The 20175-nt window shown below is 39.8% G+C and overlaps 1 protein-coding gene, 1 long non-coding RNA gene and 1 gene segment (V, D, J or C); 1 reads left to right on the top strand and 2 right to left on the bottom strand.

Moving 5' to 3' along the window:
* LOC306708079 (Ig kappa-b4 chain C region-like) overlaps window positions 1-20175 on the top strand; it is a 25511-nt gene extending 5336 nt beyond the window's left edge. Inside the window, exons 2-3 of the C gene segment in view lie at window positions 18420-18457; window positions 19672-20175.
* Window positions 3907-11043, bottom strand: LOC306708486 (uncharacterized protein). Its single transcript, XM_079176328.1, has 6 exons — window positions 10826-11043; window positions 9147-9275; window positions 8463-8744; window positions 8148-8323; window positions 7601-7716; window positions 3907-4934 (listed from the first exon to the last, which is right to left on the bottom strand). The coding sequence occupies exons 1-6, from the start codon at window positions 10932-10934 to the stop codon at window positions 4754-4756; spliced, it is 993 nt and encodes a 330-aa protein (XP_079032454.1). The 5' UTR covers window positions 10935-11043; the 3' UTR covers window positions 3907-4753.
* Window positions 13681-15896, bottom strand: LOC306708080. The gene is made up of 3 exons (XR_013767443.1): window positions 15853-15896; window positions 15578-15653; window positions 13681-13952 (listed from the first exon to the last, which is right to left on the bottom strand). It is a non-coding gene; the product is annotated as an uncharacterized lncRNA (long non-coding RNA).

Below are 20175 nucleotides of genomic sequence, written 5' to 3'. Positions count from 1 at the left end.
GGAACGGGGATGGATAGACCGGGGCGGAGTTTGACATGGGTGAATTGGTTTTTCGCAATGCTAATGAGCTGAGCCCGGTTAATCAGGGACTAATGGGATATCCGGGGGACGGGCAATCTCGTTAGGGAATTAGAGCAGGTCAGGCTGAAAGTGCGTCACACCTGACACACAGCGAAGGCAGGGAACACAAGTGGATCAAGAGTCAAACGCAGAGTTTTGCCTCAGAAATATGGCAGCTGCTTTCTCAAACTATAATGAAAGCACACTGGGTTTAAACAAACGGAGGAGGTCAGATATATTTGGATGCCGACAGCGAGGCAGGTTTAAAGAGAGAGGTTTTGAGTCGATCCATGACAGGAAGTAGAGCAGGTATTGCTCTCCAATGAGATGGTATCATTGGTCCGCCCCCCCCCCCCCCCCCCCCTTGACATCTTGTAATCTGACTTGTGGCTTGAGGGGAGATTTTCTATTTTTTCTTCTTCTTCTAGGAAAGGTGGGGAACTTCTCATAATGTGTGTGCTATGAATTAAACCCCTAAAGGAATAGTTAATTTCCCCCCATCCATATAGACCCTGTTACAGTTTATACACAATGATGTCGTATACGTTAGCTTGCACACTTTATGGCAACGGAAGAAGGACGGCGTGCAATAGCTTGTCAAGCTATGTGAGGGCATTAACCACCAAAGATGGCGATAGCAACCGAAACAAGTTGACTTTCCAGATCCGAGTAACATTAGTGAGTGAGTAGAAGAAATTATCAAGAGGCCCCATATTTAGTGTGTAGATATCAACATGTGTTTAGTGGTGAAACCCAGCGTGTAACGTGACACCAGAGAGACATTACGAGCTTCAAGTCACTAGAGGCTCTCTGCCATACATTCATGACAGACTCAGAGGTTTTGACTTTATTCACTTTTAAAACGGGCGCTGCAAACAGTCCAGTGTTGCAGCTTTGCAGCCATAGACGCCGCCGGTTTAACGAGTTACTATAAGATGCTCTTAGTGTCGGCAGCTGTTGAAAACACCAACAGAATGTGTAGGTGTCCTCGTAGAAGCCTTCAATCAATTAAAAATGCATACTCATCTGTGTTTATTATCTACGCCAGCCATAAGCAAGCTACTACGAGCAACCACGGACTCATTCGGCTGAAAGTCACCAGTTAACACGGTCACTGGTTGAACTGAAACACCTGTTGCTCTGAAACGATCCTGATCCCGTCTGAATTCTGTATAACTTGAGTCTGTTGCTGGAATATTGATTAGGACAACAGATCATGCAACAGCCAGATATTTGATGCTGGGAACATTTTTTTACGTGACTTTAGTTTCGGTCAGTCAACATTGTCTTTTGGTAGCGCACCAGACATGGACAGCGGTCTCCCAGTTCAGAGTCCTGTGTCGGCCAGTATACCCACCATGTCCTCCTGCTTAGCTGGAGTACCGCAAAGTATAATTATAAATGCATTTAAAATATGTCAAAAACAAACGGAAAGTTTTGTTGTATAGAAAATAACATTTTTGGTTTATACATATATACCTGGAGGCACATGACATGACACCTGACATGCTATCAGTTTATGAAGTTCCCAATATTTTGAGTTGTATTTTTGTCCACCACATGCCCAATATTCACTTTTCTTTTTAGCTCTGGTACGATCTCGACCAATTCCTTTATGAAATATCTGTCGTAGCATAACGAGCGATAAAGTCCACACAGGGAGGACGTCACGGTGGACGGATGGGTCCAAAAACAGAAGACTTTTACCCAGAAGACTGTTGTTTGTGTCCCATTAAAACCAGAAGTCAATGTTGACTTATTTGTCACATAACTTCTGTACCTAAGTACGAAGCCTATCCATGTAGTTTTGCTGCCTAAACGCTGCAGGAGAACTGTTTGTGTTACGGGACATTCATAGAAGAAAAGATGGAAACCAACAAAATAACTTTTTGCAATCCAATGAATTTATTTCAGTTTGTGCTCATCAAGACGCTAAAACCTCCAACGTGGTTATCAGCCGATATCAACATTTTCCAAGAGACAACTTTTTAGATGAGCTTAATCGTCTCCGTGGACAGCGTGCCAATTGAATGTATCCTCGTTACTAAACTGCGGCTCTAAGCCACAAGCCTCGTCCTCATTGGCTGAAGATCCTGCTAATCCAGCGTTTGACCTCGTGCTTCATGCTGACATCATCAGTGCTGTTTTAAGGCCTCTCCTAAGGGGGACTTTGAGAGTAAGCCTCACCTTGCACAGTGTCTCTTTTTAGCAATTGACGCAACAGATTGTGCGCTGACATATACGGGACATATTGTCCTACAGCGAGGCACTCGAGTCCTTTCTGCTGCTCAAGTTTATCGAAGTTTCAGGCACTGCATGAGGTTAAGTGCAACATTTCATAGAATATAGTCAGTATTTAACATTAAATAATGTTAAATACATGTAAATCAGATTTGTGCTTCTGTTATTTGAGTACATTTGTGTGTTTGTGTGTGTGTGTGTGATACATACTCCACTCTCTTCTTCTTCTATGAAAATATACGTTCAACAAAATCCAGAAAGTTTGTGGATCAAATAAAATGTTCTGCATGAGTCCCCGTTTGCCTTATATATTTATTTGTGTACAACTTTTCATTTTGAATGCACGAAACCAAACAATCAGTGTAAAAACAACGCACACATCTCTCTCTCTTTGTTTTCTACTTCCCAAAAGAGTTTGTTTATTAATCAGCTTCATTTCGTTCAATTATTTGTCATCATTAAAAACATGTGTGCAGGATTGTTCATCCTCATCTGAACACCGTCTGTATTCCCCGTGTGAGACCTGCTGGATATCGATAAATCCCACGTTGTTTTTCTAGCAGCTCTCAAAGCAAAGTTTTTACATTAAAGTTCAATCAGGAAACGATAGTATTAGTAGTTAATCCCACATCTTCCTTCACTTAGTATGAATGGGAGGAAGTATTGCAATATGCAGAACTTGTCTGAATGTACATATTGGCACCTCACAGACTTGAGAATTTATTTCCATAAATGCAAAAACATTTTTTTAATGTAGTTCATGTACAAACCTTTAAAACCTTGAAATAATATTTTGCCTTTTACATGAAAGTTACTGGAGACAGTATGGGTGATTGTAGCTAAATGATTTGAGCACCATGTACACGTTTTTGTTCATGCTTTTCCCTGCATTTTTCTGTTTATGCTTCTGAAATAAAGATTTTCTTTTCGGGTTCCTGAAACTAAAACTAGAAACGGGTCCGTTGTTAGATTTGTTGAAGGGACACTATTACTCCCCCCCCCCCCCCGTCTCTCTCTGAGTGTCAGCCTGTAATCTGGGATAATGGACTGTGACAGAAGAGGGCTAGCTAACTTCCTGATCACTCGCTGTGGTAACGAGCTCAGGAGGGAAGGAGCAATACAAACCGTGCTTCTTCATTCAGGGACACTCTCAGCCCACTTTGACAAGACAGGAAGTGGACGAGATGAAGACAATATGTGTGGGGCTTCAAGTCCAGAGAAGAAGAGACAAAATCTTAACCCGTCAATCAGACAGTCAAAGCAGTTTTACATTTTGTTTCAAAACTCTTTCCATATTTTTATGAACCAAAACTGAAACTTTCGCACCAAGAAATACAGCAGGAGGAAATAGCTCACATAAATTCACTATGAAGAGTTTAACAATCTACTAAAGTTGCTCTGTACTCTATTTTCTTTGCAATCTTTAGGTAAATGTGGCCTGCAGACCATATAGAGTCAACAGATGGACTGCTTGTGTTAGTCGTGCCACCTGCTGGGCAACAACAACAACAACAACAAGGATGAGAAGGACGATGAGCAGCGAGACTGAATCAAAGCAGTAAAGATGTGAGTTGTAAAGTAATGTGAGACATTAAGATACAGAAAAATGATCATTATTATTTATTTACAAGATCCACAGGACATAATTCAGCATAATTTCAAATATTTGATTCACGTTACATTCAAATCGTAAACAAACAAGTATGAAACTTTATTTAAAAGTGCATTGTATTCAAAATGATCATTCTTAATCACAGTTCTGCACAGTTACCATCATGACACGTGTACAGTTATTATAAATCTATTATAAACACTACAAATTTCATTTAATATGTAAACAAATAAATGATAACATTGATAATGATCTTGAATTCCTGATTTAATAAACAAAACAAAAAAACGAATCATGTAAAAAAGATATTGTTTATGTAGTAAAAAGGCAAAGAAACAAAAGCAAAACCACGTGAAACACCTTTGGTACCATAAAGCCATAGAAGCACCACCGTCTCATTAGCATGCTGATTTCAGTAGACATCTCTGCAACACAATAGACAACGCTGTGACCTCTTCATATTCTATTATAGGATGTTAAGCTAATATCTGAATGTTTTTTAACTAAACTTCTGGACAGATCGCACGCATTGCATCTTTAAATGCTGATACTCATCATAAGATCAGTGACCAAGAATATACGGAATATCTAAAACATGACAAAATAAAATGTTCAGTAACTCCTGCAGAGTTTGGATAACTTTAAATATCTTCAGACTACTGTAAACCCATTTTAATAGGACTTTTAACCAGTGCTTTCAAAACAATGAGAGGAGAGAAGTTTCATTCATCTTATATTCATCCCGTAAACCTGACATATCTGACTGTATCGTGTCAGTTTTGAAGTTGCTTTCATGCCTGCGGGTGACAAACTACAGACGACCAGAGCGGTGCTGATGTCTCAGTGTGGTACGGCGGAGCTGGCGACGGCGGCCATGTCTTTCTCGCAGATGAAGGGCCAGTACGCGGTGCAGGGGGCGTCGTACCAGCTCCGGATCGCCACTCGCTCCAACACGCGCGTTTTCACGATGTAGCCACAGTCCTCGTTGATGTGGTTGTTGGGCTCGCCGACCTCCCAAAAACTGCAGAATCAAATCAAAATCACCTCGGTCAACAATATATAGTCAAAGGCAGAATGAGTAGAATTTGTCTGTTGCGGTTTTGTAAACACAATACTCAAAATCCCAGCCGGCGGGTAAAAGCCAACGCCAGATTCAGACTAATTTTGAACGAGCTTTGCTGCCCGCTTGTTGTTTGGCCTCATTTTATTTGTGTTTTTTCAGCGTTGTGTGCATCCTCTTGGATGCGCATTTACAATCTGTCACCTTGTCGCAACGTCTTCATTGGGGCCCAGAAACGTCTGGAACACAGCCGTATAAGAAAAGAGGGCAGAGTCTCTGCAGATACAGACTCACATCGAGTGGGTCTGGAGTTAACAATAAGGTGATTGAACTGGATGTTCTCCGAGAAGACAATCTGTCTTTAAACATCATACTGAGAGTCTTACAAATGAGAAGTTTGGTAAGTTATGTAAGGTGTAAATTATAGAAATCATTTTTTTCTTTTGCTGAATTTAAGTGATGCATCTTTCGGCAATTGAGTGAACAAAGGTTAAATAAATTGAAAATAAGTGATGATTAAGAATAATTACTTGTATGTGAGTCTATACATTGTTTTATGGATACACTCACGAATCAATTAATCCTACTAATTTATTTCTAGAGAAGCTTACAGGATGCAAACATAACAGCAGCAGCCCGCGTAAAAAGTGGTTAAAGGTTCAAGAATAAAGGTTGAATATTACAATAAATATGAAATCAGCAAGAAGCTGAGCCAAAACAACATGAGGAAAAAATAATGAACATCTCAGCAGGAAAAGAGGAAGGAAAGGAATGTAGGGGGCAAAAGAGGAATGACAAAAGGTTCGACATTTTCAAAAAGAGGAAGAGAAATCAGATGGTTATTAGAATATCTGCTGAGTTGGCATACGATGGGAAAGAAACTTCACTGAGAGACAAAATATTAAAAGAAGATGACTTTGCGTTTTAAAGCTAAATGTGTTTTTCCACAGTTTCTTCAGACTCTCTGACTCATTTGTTTTTCATCAGAGATCAGAGGTCAGGGTCACCTGCCGTGAAGCTTCCTGCAGCAGTTACATAAGGCTGCTCAGAGCTGCTGTTTCAGCAGGCAGACGTGATCAGGGCCTCACTCCAGCTGTTACATCACATCTGTAACATCTAGAACCTTAAACTCATTGTTTATGTGCATAACATCTATGCTTCACATTACTACGATTAATGTAAATACAATTGTAAAAAGGGGCCCAAGGTGATGTCCAACCAGCAGTCCAAAACCACAAAATATTCAATTTATAATGACTATGAGAGGAGAAAGCAGGCCAGCTGTCATTCAGAGAGTTGGAAATGTAATGTAGTTTAAATGTGCATATCTCATCTCTCCTGGAGAACATTCATTGCGTTGTCCCCGAAAAGTGACAGAAATAGTTAGCGAGAGAGATCGTGTCTCTCGTTTACTAAAACCTTTGACATCTGCATCCCTCGAGCCACGCTGCTGGCTAACAATAAGGATCACAATGGTTTCAAACCATTAATAGCTTTAAAGAAGTACACTTTTCCATTGCCTGGGTCCAGATCTTTGAATCGGCCCTGACAATTCTGTCTTTGGAGTCCAGAAACTTCACTTCCTTTTTTTGATTTTTTCCATTCAAAACTGTTCTGCACCTCAGGGATGACTTTCCAGTGAAACGGGAAGTATTGCGTTGAAGTTTGCACTTAACAGCGTTTATTTGCCTCGTCCGCTTCCCCCTTTTTCCCTCCGCTGGCCACATCTTCCCTCTCGCCAGCTGACCCTCTCCGTTTGGCCTCGTTCAGCGTGACCCAGTCCAACAACCGCCACAGTGCGGCTTGCAGGCCCAAATGTGTGCCAAAGTCTGCAGGTCAGTGTTCAACAGAGGTCCAATGGTCAGTCAATGTGTGTGTGAGTGTTTGTTCAGGTATGTGTGAATCACAGACAGTCTGCAGCCACAGGAGTGAACTCAAAGTTTGGGCAGAAATTAACTGTTTGTAACTCTACTTATCCACCAACAGAGACTCAGTCCTCCATGTCTTTCAAGGCCACTTTCATCTCCTGTATCTTTTTTAATACCTTGTGAAGTTCCTCATAAATAATAAATAAATACAAGAATGAGTGAGAAACCTTTGTTTATTGTACACTTTTGTATGTATTGCAGGCTTTAGTAGTAGCTACACTAGTCATAGAAAAGAGACAAATCTTTTGTTTTTGACAATCAGTCAAGTTGTGCCATGAATATCACATATGATGTTTCTCAATTTAAAAGATTTTGCATGTCTAGAACTCTGCATCTGTAAAAACTTTGAAAATACATAATTAGAAATACTACAAACTCAAAAGTCGCGGAAGTAACATCTCTTATTAAAAACTACGATGTGTTTACCTGCTTTATGGTCTGTTTGACTCTAAATGGACCATCATTTACTAAATGAACATCATGCTGTATTGAAGAAGACTTGAAACTAGAGATTGAGACCATAAACTCATGTTTACAATGTTTACTGAGGTAATAAATCAAGAGAGAAGTAGAGTCATTTTCTCATAGACTTCTATACAACCAGAGGAGTCGCCCCCTGGTGGACACTAGAGAGAATGCAGCTTTAACACACATTTCCGCCTGGTTAGGCGAGATGAGTTGTAAAAGAAGTGAACCTACCCTCCGACCAGCGGGGTGTCATCCACCCATTTCCACTTATCCTCTGTGTGCCCGTCAGTGATCCCGAACCAGTAGGCGTTCCAGTGGCCTCTGGGAAGTTGATCCCACAGAAACGTCTGAGAGGAAACACGCAGACAAAGGGAATGTTGAAGTGCATCCAAGGAACACATTCATCACTGGTTGTTTTTGTACAGCAGCTCATCCTGACATTTGATTAACATCACAACCCAGACAGATGTTGATATTGGACTATAGTGTAATTATAGTGTTTTGTGTTGCATAAGGTTGGTGATATTCTACTATCTTTCACATTTCAGCAAATCCAGAAATAAGACAGTGAATGTTTCTACTAACAAATATTATATCAAAGTCGGATATACCTTCTTCCTGTGAGCCATTAAGCCCCATTAAATGAAACACTTTGTTTCGTAAGAGACTCATAGAAAAAAAACTCCAACGGACGCAAAACCTAAAGGCGTTCCTCGGGACACACGTCAGCATCGTGACCGTCACGTTGCGACCATGCAGCTCGCGTCGCACACTGTACCTGCTCCTCCGCCGTGTGGATGATGGCCAGGTAAGCTCCTTGGCTCTGGCAGTACGACTTGCTCTCGGGCCAATCCCTCGTGTTTCTGGAGATGAAGTAACAGCTGTTGTTGAAGAGATGCCAGTTCACGGGGCAGACGATCGGGGCCTTCGTCGTGGGTTTGATCACCTCAGGAGCTGATGAAAGAGAGCGATTAAGCATCCGGGAAGCAGATCAGCGTGGTCCTCAAAATGCACAGTTCACCCTCAGTAACAGTCGAGAAGTTTATATGTATGTGACCAAAACAAACCCATGTACAAATATGGAGCCGGCTACCTTTAGTGGCTGTCATTGTGTTCAGTTTGGCCAGAAGCTCGTCCTTCTCCTCCTGCAGCTGTTTTTTCTCCTCCTGCAGCTGTTTTTTCTCCTCCTGCAGCTGTTTTTTCTCCTCCTGCAGCGGTTTTTTCTCCTCCTGCAGCTGTTTTTTCTCCTCCTGCAGCTGTTTTTTCTCCTCCTGCAGTTTGCTGATGGAGGCGGTCAAAGCCGACGTGTCCGAGTCCTGCGTCTGCTTCTGCATCTCTGAGGTCACTTCTCCATCTCTCTGAGTTTTGTTCTTATCTGTGGAACGTATATGGTAAACATGATCAATTAGCTTAAAGATCATTTAAGAGGAACATCTTGGAAAGTATGAAAGTATCTAAGTTCCAGATCACACACGACAAGACTTGAAGTACAACATTTGGTGCTTTAAGCTAAACGTTGACCTGAAGGATGCGGGTGAGTGTTTTTATTTGTAATTTACTCATTTTTAAAATACAGCATCGGTAGTCTGCAGAATGCGTCTGACGTCGTCCTCGTCCACATGTTTGTGCCGGTTGAACACGTGATGGGAATGTTGGTACACCACTAGTCGTCAGAAAAAACTCCACAGGGTTCCTTTAATGTATTTTCTTTTTACTTTAATACCAAAAGCAATAAACAAAAAGAAATAAATAAGTATCTGACAGTTCGTATACTCACAGTGTGAGGTGACGGCTATGAGGGAGATCAGCAGGACGGCACACAGCGTAGCCAGGCAGATGGTGGCGAGGCGGTAGGGCCCGGGGCCGCCCGGCCTGGGGATCAGTCTGATTGGGGAGACTGGGTGAGCTGGAAGTGGGAAGACAGCAAGATTGTTTATCAATCTAATAAATCAAGTTTTCTGGATATTGTGTACTGATACACATAGAGCTAAATATCAAGCCCGTTTAATGTGAATGTTAAAGGCAAGGCACGTTTATTTATACAGCACATTTCAGCAACAAGGCAATTCAAAGTGCTTTACATAAAACATCACAAACATCTTGTGCAAATAACATAATAATAACTCAATGCAACCTCTACTAACGTCATCATGATAAAGTTATAATCTATTTTTGCCCAATTCTCATTTCTACTAAACAGAGCCTGAATGCATCATAATGTAACTGAATGGAACCACTAACGTTAGCCGTTAGCGGGGCCAACGTTAACTAGCTCTCCTGCTGTCAACTTAAACACAGATTTGTTGTTCACAAAGTAGCATTGTCACGGATCGACGTATAGAATAACGATAACGATCTGCAGTGAATCTCTTTTTACACTACGATGGTACCGGATCTTACTCGTCGTGGCCCCTCCAGCTCTTTACAATGTTTCCATTTACAGGTGAATAACTCAGAGGAATCTCTGCTCTGTTCAGACTTGTGAAAAAGCTGTCAGGTCAGTTTCTGGGATGTTGGAGATTCGGCTGCACTACAGTGACTTGATTTGATTTGTCTGGACACGATGCAACCGTCACCAGGCGGGAAGATTCATGCCCACACAGATTTAAGGATTTATTATTAATGCTGCTGTTAGGCTGTCAGTGTCAGATGTGAAATGACTTGCATGATATTTAGTGAATACGGTTTGCCAGAAGCAGTCTGACTCGATTTTGTCCATGAATCATAATCCATGTTTTTTTGTTACATTTAGTCAATAAATGAAATGATGGAGATCTGATTCCAAATCCCAAGGAGAAGAGTTTGAGTGGAAAAAAAAAGTGAACGCAAAAGTCATGGCTTCAACCCTTTGATCTTTCACCCATCGCTTAAATATCCTGAAAGCTTTAGTTAACATCTGCATGCTAACATGCCCACAAGTTCATTTTTACACTATTGCGGTACTTTGTATGGATTTTATGTTGTAATGTGTGTCATGTTTGCTCTTTGTAATGCACTTTGCACTTTTGTTTTGTTTTGAAAAGTGCACCATGAGACAAGTTTAAAGCAGAAACAGTTTCTGACATTTAACCAAACAATGAATCTATGAACAGAGCAAATACGATTCATTGATGATAAATAACCATTACTGGCAGCCCTAGCAAGTATTATAATAAACTATTGATAATAAATAATAATTAAAAAAATATGAATTGAAAACTAAATATTTACTTCATTCTACTGCTGGATGACACAAACAAAGGTGTGCAAAACTGACATTAAGGTGAAATAACGTAGCTCGCGTGTGTTTTGATTTGTGTAGTGAATCCGGTATTTTACACATTCTGTCTTCAATAAAGCAGCGAGCGTGAACTGAAAACAGTCAACAAGAGAGACTCAAATCAAAGTAACTCAAATATTAAGCAGCAGACGTGATTTTAATTCGCAGCAGTTACATGACATACTTTGAGTACTTACCGCCGAGCCCCACATCTGGCCTGCGGTTCATATCGTCATATGCGCCCTCGTCGTCTATCAGTTTGGAGTACATCCCCTCACAGGCCAGGGAGCTCTCGGTGGTCGACATTGCAGTATTGATATTAAAAGTTTTAAAACAAGTTTCAGTGTGGAGTGAAAGGGGAAACAAAACTCCCAGTCAAGCTGTGAGTGCCCCTCCTCTCCCTGTTTCTACTGGGTACTGGTAAACCGTCTCTGCTGCTGCATGTAGAGTCAAGCCCCCCGAAGAACAGCCCCAGATGTGTTCAGCTCATTTGTTTCACAATAAAAGCCCCAACGATGCGCTGGTGCTGCATAAGTTGGTCTTTGAGTAAATATCCTTTCTTATACTCCACTATTTAAAAAAAATGATACCACTATCTATTGTGAAGGCTTCACAGCGCTTTATTTCTCACACGTCTCTCTTAGGAAGAAGAAACGTATCCAACATCTGAATAAATGCCTTACAAATGAATGGACGTAATGGAGTCTGCCTACCAACATATTTTACTACTTATTTGACTACTGACAGGAATAAAGTACTGCAAGAAACAATATGTCAACTTATAACATGAAACTTTCTGTTAGCAAAGTCATCTAAAGAAAATAAACAAACAGATTAACATCATTAGTTTAGAAAAGTTGCAGTTCATTTGCATATTGTGTTAAAGAAAATGACAGAGTGCAGGTATTCAAAATAAACTGAGAAAACTAGTGTCCATTGTGGTCATACTCCCCAACGTCTAAGAACAAATGGCATAAAAACAGCAAGTCTCTTATTTTGAAGGCAAAGCTGTCTTGTTGTGGGTGTGCTTAAAGTAGCTCTCTGACGTTTATTATGTCACGTTGTTGACGGTAAAACCAACAAAACATTGACTATTTATTTACAGGAACATGTGAAACAGTTTCCAGTGATTTGCTGTGTTTCTGTGTGTCAGGTCTTCACATTGTCTTCTGGATGAATCGATTTATGAGTATCAGTCCGTCTGTCAGCTCCTTCTCAAAGAACAAAATAGATGAGATGAATTTGATTGCATATAATAAAACTGTTGTAAATCACTACAGCTGTCATGGTGAGGTTTTCTAATGCATCTTAACTTTATTGTTAACAATGCTAGCAGCTGGATGTCATGCTGGGTCTGTGGACCTGTTTGGTCCAGAGTGAGATATCTCAACAATGATTGATCTCCATGACATGTTGTACTGACACTCATGTTCCCCAGAGGATACACTGTGATAACTTTGATGATCGCCTGACTTCTCATTTGGCATCAGGTCAAAATTGTTATTTGTTCAATTTGTACTTTTTGGTTTAGTAGATATTTAAAAAACAAACGTCAGTCCCACCAGACTCGACTATACCTTGTATTTAGTGCTAATTAGAAAATGTTACATGTTAATTTGCTACAATGTAAAAAAACAACAACAAAAGTATATGAGCCCTGAACTGGGGGGAAAGGAGCAGAAGAATGAAGACGAGGGTCAGGATGCACAATGGTGAAGATGAGGAGAATTTGCTCATCAGCCTAAATTTAAATTTGTGTTAAGTGCAATTAGCAATATGTTAGCTTTACCCTCCTGTTATGTTCGTTTCTTAGGTACAGCCATGATGTTCGCGGGTCAATATGACCCGGTGCATGTTTAATCATCCAAAAGTTGTCAGAAACCAAAAAATCCTAATAAATATAGTTTGTACCTCATCACCAACACCCTTACTAACAATTCAATCAGTATTTAGTGGAATGAAGTAATTCCCCCCTCCATAGATCATAGTTCAATGAGGATAACTCACTTGTTTTAATGAAAAATACATGTTAAAACAATTTTTTAGGTACATTGGAAAAACCTAGATGTAAATTGCATTAGTCTACCATAACATGTATTTTTCTCTAAATTATTTTTACATTTTGAAACATTATTTTTTTCATGGGGTGATGTAGATAAATGGAGATGAGACACCTCTGCTGTTTAGGGTCATATTGACCCGCTCACTCAAAATCAAGCTAAATGAGTCATGAGGATTTGTATTGAAAGTAAACTTTACTCATGTTTACTTGTAGTGTTAAGAAACAGACATTTACAAAAATTAACAAGATATAAACACAATGAACGAGGTGTGTGTGTGTGTGTGTGTGTAGGTGTGTGTGTGTGTGTGTGTCTACACAGCACACGAGTGTCATGAGTGTCCAGTAAGCTGCTGTGTTGCATGTATCTGCAGAGTGTAATGTTGGTAGGACTCCCAAGCAACCCTTTCATATGTTTCTCTCCTCTCCTGCTAAGTGTGGGCGGAGTTTTCCCACGAGAAAAAAAAAGGTTCCTGCCAAAATAGTATCTTTCTCGCACAGGTGCGGTAGTGAGACCGCACCTGTGTGCGTGTGTGTGTGGGTGTGGGTGTGTGTGAAATGGGGTGAAACATGTTGGGAGGAGTAAGAGATACTTTGTCTCACATTTTCAAAGAAAGAAATGGTCTAAACTTGACCCTTCTGACCCCTTACAGCCTCCACTTTCACTGCCGGGTCAAATTGACCCGAACATCATCTCTGTTATATAAACCTGCAGGGGGGGGGTTGCAAATACATGATATTTTTTTTATTTAATTTTTTTCACGTTGATTACCCTAATTAAGGCAAGCAGAAGAAGTTTCATACAGAAAAAGTACTTTAAAATATTTTTTCTAGATTTTCAAACTTTGAAACGGGTCAATTTGACCTGCAACATAACAGGAGGGTTAAGGAAGTTAGTTTTATATTTTATGAGAACCTTTTTGTTTTGATCCCATCTGATTTGAATTTTGAGTGAACTACATTGAAAAAAAGGATTCGACAGAACCAAAGAAGTTGAAGTATTTGTCTCTTTTTATTGAATCATTCTCCCAACTGGTATTTCATTAATCAATATCTAATGTTGTCATTCTCTCAATCACTACATTGATTTGTCTTCTTTTAATTTCCCACCATTTCCCCTGCAGGAGGCTACGCCCTTTCTGCTGGCTGTCAGAGGCATTAGGTGTTCACACCTGGTTGGTCTCGTCTACTTCACAGCTGCCAACTAGCTGCAAGTGGAGAAAAGCGCCCCCCTTCAGCCCCATGGCCATCCGTGAGTACTGCACCTTTAGATAATGATAAACAATAGACCTAAAAGTTCAGATAATTTAACACCAAAAATAAAAGCTGTTATTTATTACTATTCTACATACTGTGTGTGTAAACACAAAAAATAGCAGATGTATACACATTATAGAGCGACTTAACTGGAACTTTTTAGTGAGTTCCAGTTGATTAAATTCTGACCTTGCTGCAGTGATTTGAGAAGTGCGGTCAGTTAACTGCTGCTTTTCCGCTTGGTGGTAAAGATGCCGATAAATATTTTATAGCTTTAAAGTTTTTCTGTTGTTGTTGTCGTTGTACCTCCCTGTTCCTGGGTGGAGTTTATAATTATGATGCTTTGTACATTGCTTATATTGTTATTACAAATGATCACAGAATACAATCAGAAACGTAACAATGAAGTGATAAAAAATGGAAAGACGACGAAGACAACAGTGTTTAGTTGCTCTCCTTATTTCGCTGTTATTTGGAAAACAAGGCCATTAAATATCAAGTAGACACAGAGTGAAGATGAAGGTCTAACCGACTATGATGAAGCTACAACTGAGACTTTGATGTTTCAGTGAAAAAGATATCAATGAATAGCTGAAATACCTCAACAAGGTCCGGCCTTAAAACAATGTTAAAACTGTGGTCCTGCAACAAAGCTTCCCCTGAATATGAAGCAATGTCACTTTTGCACCAGAAGATGTCACCATTAAATAATATATTAAACTTTGAAACTCCAGCGACAGCAATGGTCCAAATAAGATTCATATGTGCAACACAGTGAAACTACAACAGACCATAATATCACTGCTACAGTAACGAGAATCGGAGGATTGTTTCGGTTCCCTTTTTCATTTCCTCCATCTGGACCGACTCTTCCAACACAGCCTGGTAGGTTGAGAAGTTTATTTTGATAATAAGAGATAAAATAATATTAAACATTCTCAGGAATTATTCAAATATGTGTCATGTGCATTTCATGGAAGATTACAAAATAAAAATAAAGATAGGAAGAATTTTTTTTGCATTTATAACAGTTTAACTAGAATGTACAATGACCAACATTTTATTTTTCACTTGTTCATAAAAATACGTGCAGTTATACTGTTAGTGTATGATGATGGTGTATGATGTGGAGTGTATAAAGATGGAGAAGGATACAAAATTATAAATATATGAAATAAAGTATTGAAATGCTTAAGTGTGTATTGGCTTGGCAAAGTAAACATTATTACTTACTATGGTATTAAACATAGTATAATTAATTACTATAGTATAAATAGTATTTCCTGACATTCTACTGTTATATTGACTTCATTGTTAGTCAAACTTACATTTCTTCTATTTCTATGCAGCTGTTGAGTCAGATCAGTTCCTCTCCAGCTGAGGAGGTTTTTGTACGACGGTGTATCACTGTGTGAACGAGCTGTAATCCTGCTGACAGTAATAATCTCCTGCATCTTCAATCTGAACTCCACTGATGGTCAAAGTGAAGTCAGTCCCAGACTGAACCCCACTGAAACGACCTGAAACTCCAGTATGACGGGATACAGCATCATAAATTAGGAGTTTAGGAGATTCTCCTTGTTTCTGAAGGTACCACTGAATGTCATTAGTAACACTTGAACTGGCTTTACACCTGATGGAGACAGTCTGTCCTGGAACAACAGACTGAGATCCAGGAGACTGAGTCAGGATGATTTCTCCTGATGAATCTGGAAAACATGAAAAAGAGCAGAAGGGTTATTGAGACAAATCCAGTTTGGAGAAAGATGATCAACATCCAAACAGAAGAGTCTCATTTCTTTAACATGGAGAACAGATGGAAGAAGGTCAATGCTGCTTGTTTCACTGTTTCTCCATCACAGCAGAACATCATTGTGGTGAACCAAAGCTTTCACAAGAGAGTCTCACCCTGAACAAGGAGCCCCAGGGTGGTCAGCAGTAGAGTCAGTGACATCATCATTGTGCTGCCGGCGTGTCCGTGTCTCTGAAAGGCCTGGACAGCCACTGATCAACACTGGCCTCTTAACGGCTGGGAGCAGAGAGGCAGGACTCATATGCAAACACACAGAGTCAGTGAACTGTAGCTGTCCTCAACACATCATCATGTTTCCTCCTCTCTGGCTATTTAAATCATGACATAGTGGAGTGAAAATATCTTGAGATCCAGTTTCCATCAAGCTGATGTAAATTATAGGATGGAAGAAATTTGAGTCTTATTACACACTATCATTTCCAATACCTGACCAAGATATCTACATTTTCTCTTTATTGACTACAGAATGTACGAGTGACGTAGAAGGATCCAAATCCATCAAGGGTCTCATATCAAATTCAGGTTTTTGTCTGATTAAAACCAAATATTAAGAGAGTCAGTCTGAGGTTATAATGACAGCTATAATAACAAAAAGTATATAAAATCTTGGAAAGAAAGTTTTGTAGATGTTTATCAAGTCAGGTATACGGAAATTTGTTTCCTGCTTTACAAATGATCTGTAATTTCTTTGACATAAACACAATCCTTGACTTTATCTCAGTTTGATGAAATGTGGTTTCCAAACAATGCAAAACATTTCCTGCACATTTAAAAAACGGAGAGTAGCCAAAAAATCTGCTGTATCTTGTGATCAGATGAAAAAACGATGCCGGTAATGATGTCATCAGCATACAGGCTGATTTTCTAATGCTGTGAATGAACAGATACCTGAGATGTTAAAAGACTTCTCTGAGGAAGAAATAGAGAAGTCTGAGAATACTGAGAGTGATGGAGAAACAAGTCGTCCATAACTAGTTCATCTTCATAACTATATTTGTATTATATATGTATCGACATTGAGTCATCTGTATAGACCAGATACCCAGCTACTGGAGTGTGTGTGTGTCTCTGTGCTTTTGCAGGTCTTTTGGGGACATAAATCTGATTACACAGTCACATTGTGGGTACTTGACTTCCTTATGAGGACAAAAGGCCGTTCTGCATCACGTAAAACATTACATTTTAGGCTGAAGACTTGGATTGAGGTTAGAATAAGGGATAAGATTAGGCTGGTTGTGACTATGGTTAAGTTAATTCCCAGAAAATGAATGAAAGTCAATGTATTGTTCCGAGAAGTCATAAAATCATGAATGTATGTATGTGTGTGTGTGTGTGTGTGTGTGTGTGTGTGTGTGTGTGTGTGTGTATATTCAGTGAAGTGTATCAGTCTCTGCAGTAGCTTCCAGCTGCAGCAGTCAGTTCAGTTTCTGTTCAGTCTGACTGAGGGAGGTTTTTGTACGACGCTTTTTCACTGTGTGAACACATACTGACTGTTGATAACGTGAAAACTCTGACAGTAGTAAACTGCTAGATCTTCAGTCTGGACTCCACTGATGGTCAGAGTGAAGTCAGACTTTGATCCACTGCCTGTAAAACGACCTGGAGTCCCTGATGCTAGAGTGCTGGTATCAGAAATTAGTAGTTTAGGAGTTTCTCCATCTCTGTGTTGGTACCAGTGAAAATAGCTAGTGCTTTCAACCTTCTGACTGGTCCTACATGTGATGAAGACGAAGCCTCCCAGAGCAGAGCTCACTGCTCCAGGCTGAGTCACTGTGACCTGGCCTCTGGACTCTGAGGACACAGAGACAAAAACATAAAGCAGCGTCACGGTTTAGTCGGCTTCATTTCAGAGGGACGGATGTTCACAGAGGAGAGGAGTTTGATTCTCTGGACTTTACCTGTGAAGCAGCAGCAGAGGAGAGTCCAGATGAGGACGCAGATCAAAGTCATGTTTTTGATGAGGAGGATTTCTGTGTCTTCTGTTGTGATGAAGGACAGCTGTCAGTCATCCAGTGTTCAACTCTCAGGACTATAAACTCTCCCAGAGCACTGGAGCATGGTGCTGCTGATGCAAAGTGGCTCTCTATGGAAATGCTGTGACTGACTCCAACAGGGACTTGGATTACTGTGATGATGCTGTTTATCAATGGATCAATCACTTCATCAGAGTATTGATCAGGAATGTGTCAGTGCTCATTTATAAGAGTCTTTGGTTTGAGTTTGATGGAAACATTTTCTTCTGGAATGTTTTGTTAATCTCCCTAATTCACTACAACACAAATCAACATCACTGTGAGACGAATTTAAACAAAAATATAGTTTTTAATTTGTCACGGTAAAAAACAAACATGACTTTATGACAATTATTTACATTTGGCATGATTTGTTGGAGAGTTTTTCTTCAGGAATATCTTCATCAATCATCAATTGGTTTTGGTGAAAGTCAAGTTAATATTTCTCATAGATGTCAACATTTCTAAAATAAATTGTTAAATACATATGTATGATTTCTGAATCCGTTTTTAGTAATTGAACCATTTATTAAATGAAATGTGTAAACTGTGAATGTGTTTGTTGAGTTTGTTTGTGTCAAAGTCAGAGAGCGTGTCTCTCTACAGTGAGAGGTTTTTGTACGGCGGCTCAATGACTTTGTATCACTGTGGTTCACGTTCGGTGGAGGAACCAGACTGCATGTTGGAAGTAAGTCAAATGTTTGAATATTTATTTATTTCAGAAGTCATTGGTCTTTGTATTCTTTTATATTCAACAATGTAGAAACAAAAAGTTGTCTTTTAATTTTGATGGACGACTTTTTCGACAGTTATGTTGCACGAAGAGACAAAGTTCAGTTCAGCAACAGAAATTAAAAAAAGTAATTGTTAAGAAAGTAAAATTTTAAACTGGGGAATAAATCATAACTTACAACTTCAATGGTAAAGTCAGATCTTGAGTGTTTGTAGGTTTAGTTCAGTCTGTCAAAGTCAGAGAGCGTGTCTCTCTACAGTGAGAGGTTTTTGTACGGCGGCTCAATGACTTTGTATCACTGTGGTGGACTTTTGGTGGAGGAACCAGACTGCATGTTGGAAGTAAGTTTCTGCACAATAATACTAAATTAATTATTCTAAAGTCATGTTTTAAATGTAGTTTTTGGATGTTTGAGGCAGATGAATATATCTTGTTTTAATCGTACACTTTTAGGATTCATGTGTTTATTTCTCCTCCTTCATCATGGAGACTAACTCAGAGCAGCTTTACTAAACATGTGTTTACTCATTCCTCTCCTACTGAAACTCAAACAGCTGGAAATGTAGAAAATATAAAACTTCTACAAATGTTTTAAAAGTTTGGGTTCATTTCTACCTCAATTAAAACTGTTTAATAAAAACAATTTCAGAATCAGAATGATTCAAATAAAATTGAACAAAGTGAAGATAAAGATACGTATTTGAAATGTGCAAAACCTCTTCATTTTGTCAAATAGTGTTTCGACATTTTAAAATCTTTGAACAGTTTTTAATGATGACTGACATCCACATGAAGAACGTTTGATTGTAGTCACTTCATGTTTTGTACTTGTAAGTTTTTCCACTAAATATTTTAAAGTAATGTTTAGTTAACGTTTTTGATGATAAAGATTTAATATTTGTCCACATGTTGATGTTTTATCTCTAGTGTAGTTTGATGTATTTCAGCTCATTCTGTATGATGATTCTCTCTGTGCTGATATGCATGAGAGGCTTCTTAAAGGGAAGTGAAACAATGTGTGAGTGAGTGACTGGTGGAGCAGAAAGAACATCTGACAGAAACTCCTTAAAGGAGAAAATCACCTCTCTCACAGTAAAGGTGTCCAAGTGTCTGGTGTTTGATTGACAGCTGTGTGGTCCCTGTCCTCTAAGCTGATTGGTGTCTCCTAGGTGACGTCCGTCCCACCCTGACGGTGCTGCCCCCCTCCAGTGAGGAGCTGCAGCAGGGGAAGGCCACGCTCATGTGCCTGGCCAACAAGGGCTTCCCCTCAGACTGGAGTCTGGCCTGGAAGGTGGACGGCAGCAGCAGCAGCAGCGGGGAGGAGAGCAGGAGCCCCGGGGTGCTGGAGAAGGACGGCCACTACAGCTGGAGCAGCACCCTGAGGCTCCCTGCAGACCAGTGGAGGAAGGTGGTCTCTGTGACCTGTGAGGCCACCCAGGGCTCCCAGCCTCTGCTCTCAGAGACACTGATCAGAGACCAGTGTTCCCAGTCCTGACCTGACTCACTGGGACTCTGCTGCTGGTTTCACTCTGATGCTCTCAGTCTGTACTCTGTAACTCTTTATGTCTGTTTATCTCTTTCTTTCACTCACTCACTGTCTCAGTTCATGTTTCATTTCTAAAGTTTTGATGCTCATTTTGATTTTTATTGACAATAAATAAGTTTTCATCAAA

The sequence above is a fragment of the Pholis gunnellus genome (assembly GCF_910591455.1).
Source record: "Pholis gunnellus genome assembly, chromosome: 16".
Taxonomy (NCBI): Eukaryota; Metazoa; Chordata; class Actinopteri; order Perciformes; family Pholidae; genus Pholis; species Pholis gunnellus.
Note: the sequence above shows the minus strand (reverse complement) of the source record. Positions and strands in the feature narration are given on the sequence as shown.

What these genes read in the sequence shown, in the direction of transcription:
- LOC306708486 (XM_079176328.1), bottom strand. Translation starts at nt 10,934, where the DNA reads ATGTCGACCACCGAGAGCTCCCTGGCCTGTGAGGGGATGTACTCCAAA. An exon ending in CATAGCCGTCACCTCACACT is followed by an intron (nt 8,745 to 9,146) that starts GTGAGTATACGA and finishes TACGTTCCACAG; the next exon opens with ATAAGAACAAAACTCAGAGA. An exon ending in GACACCCCGCTGGTCGGAGG is followed by an intron (nt 4,935 to 7,600) that starts GTAGGTTCACTT and finishes TTGATTCTGCAG; the next exon opens with TTTTTGGGAGGTCGGCGAGC.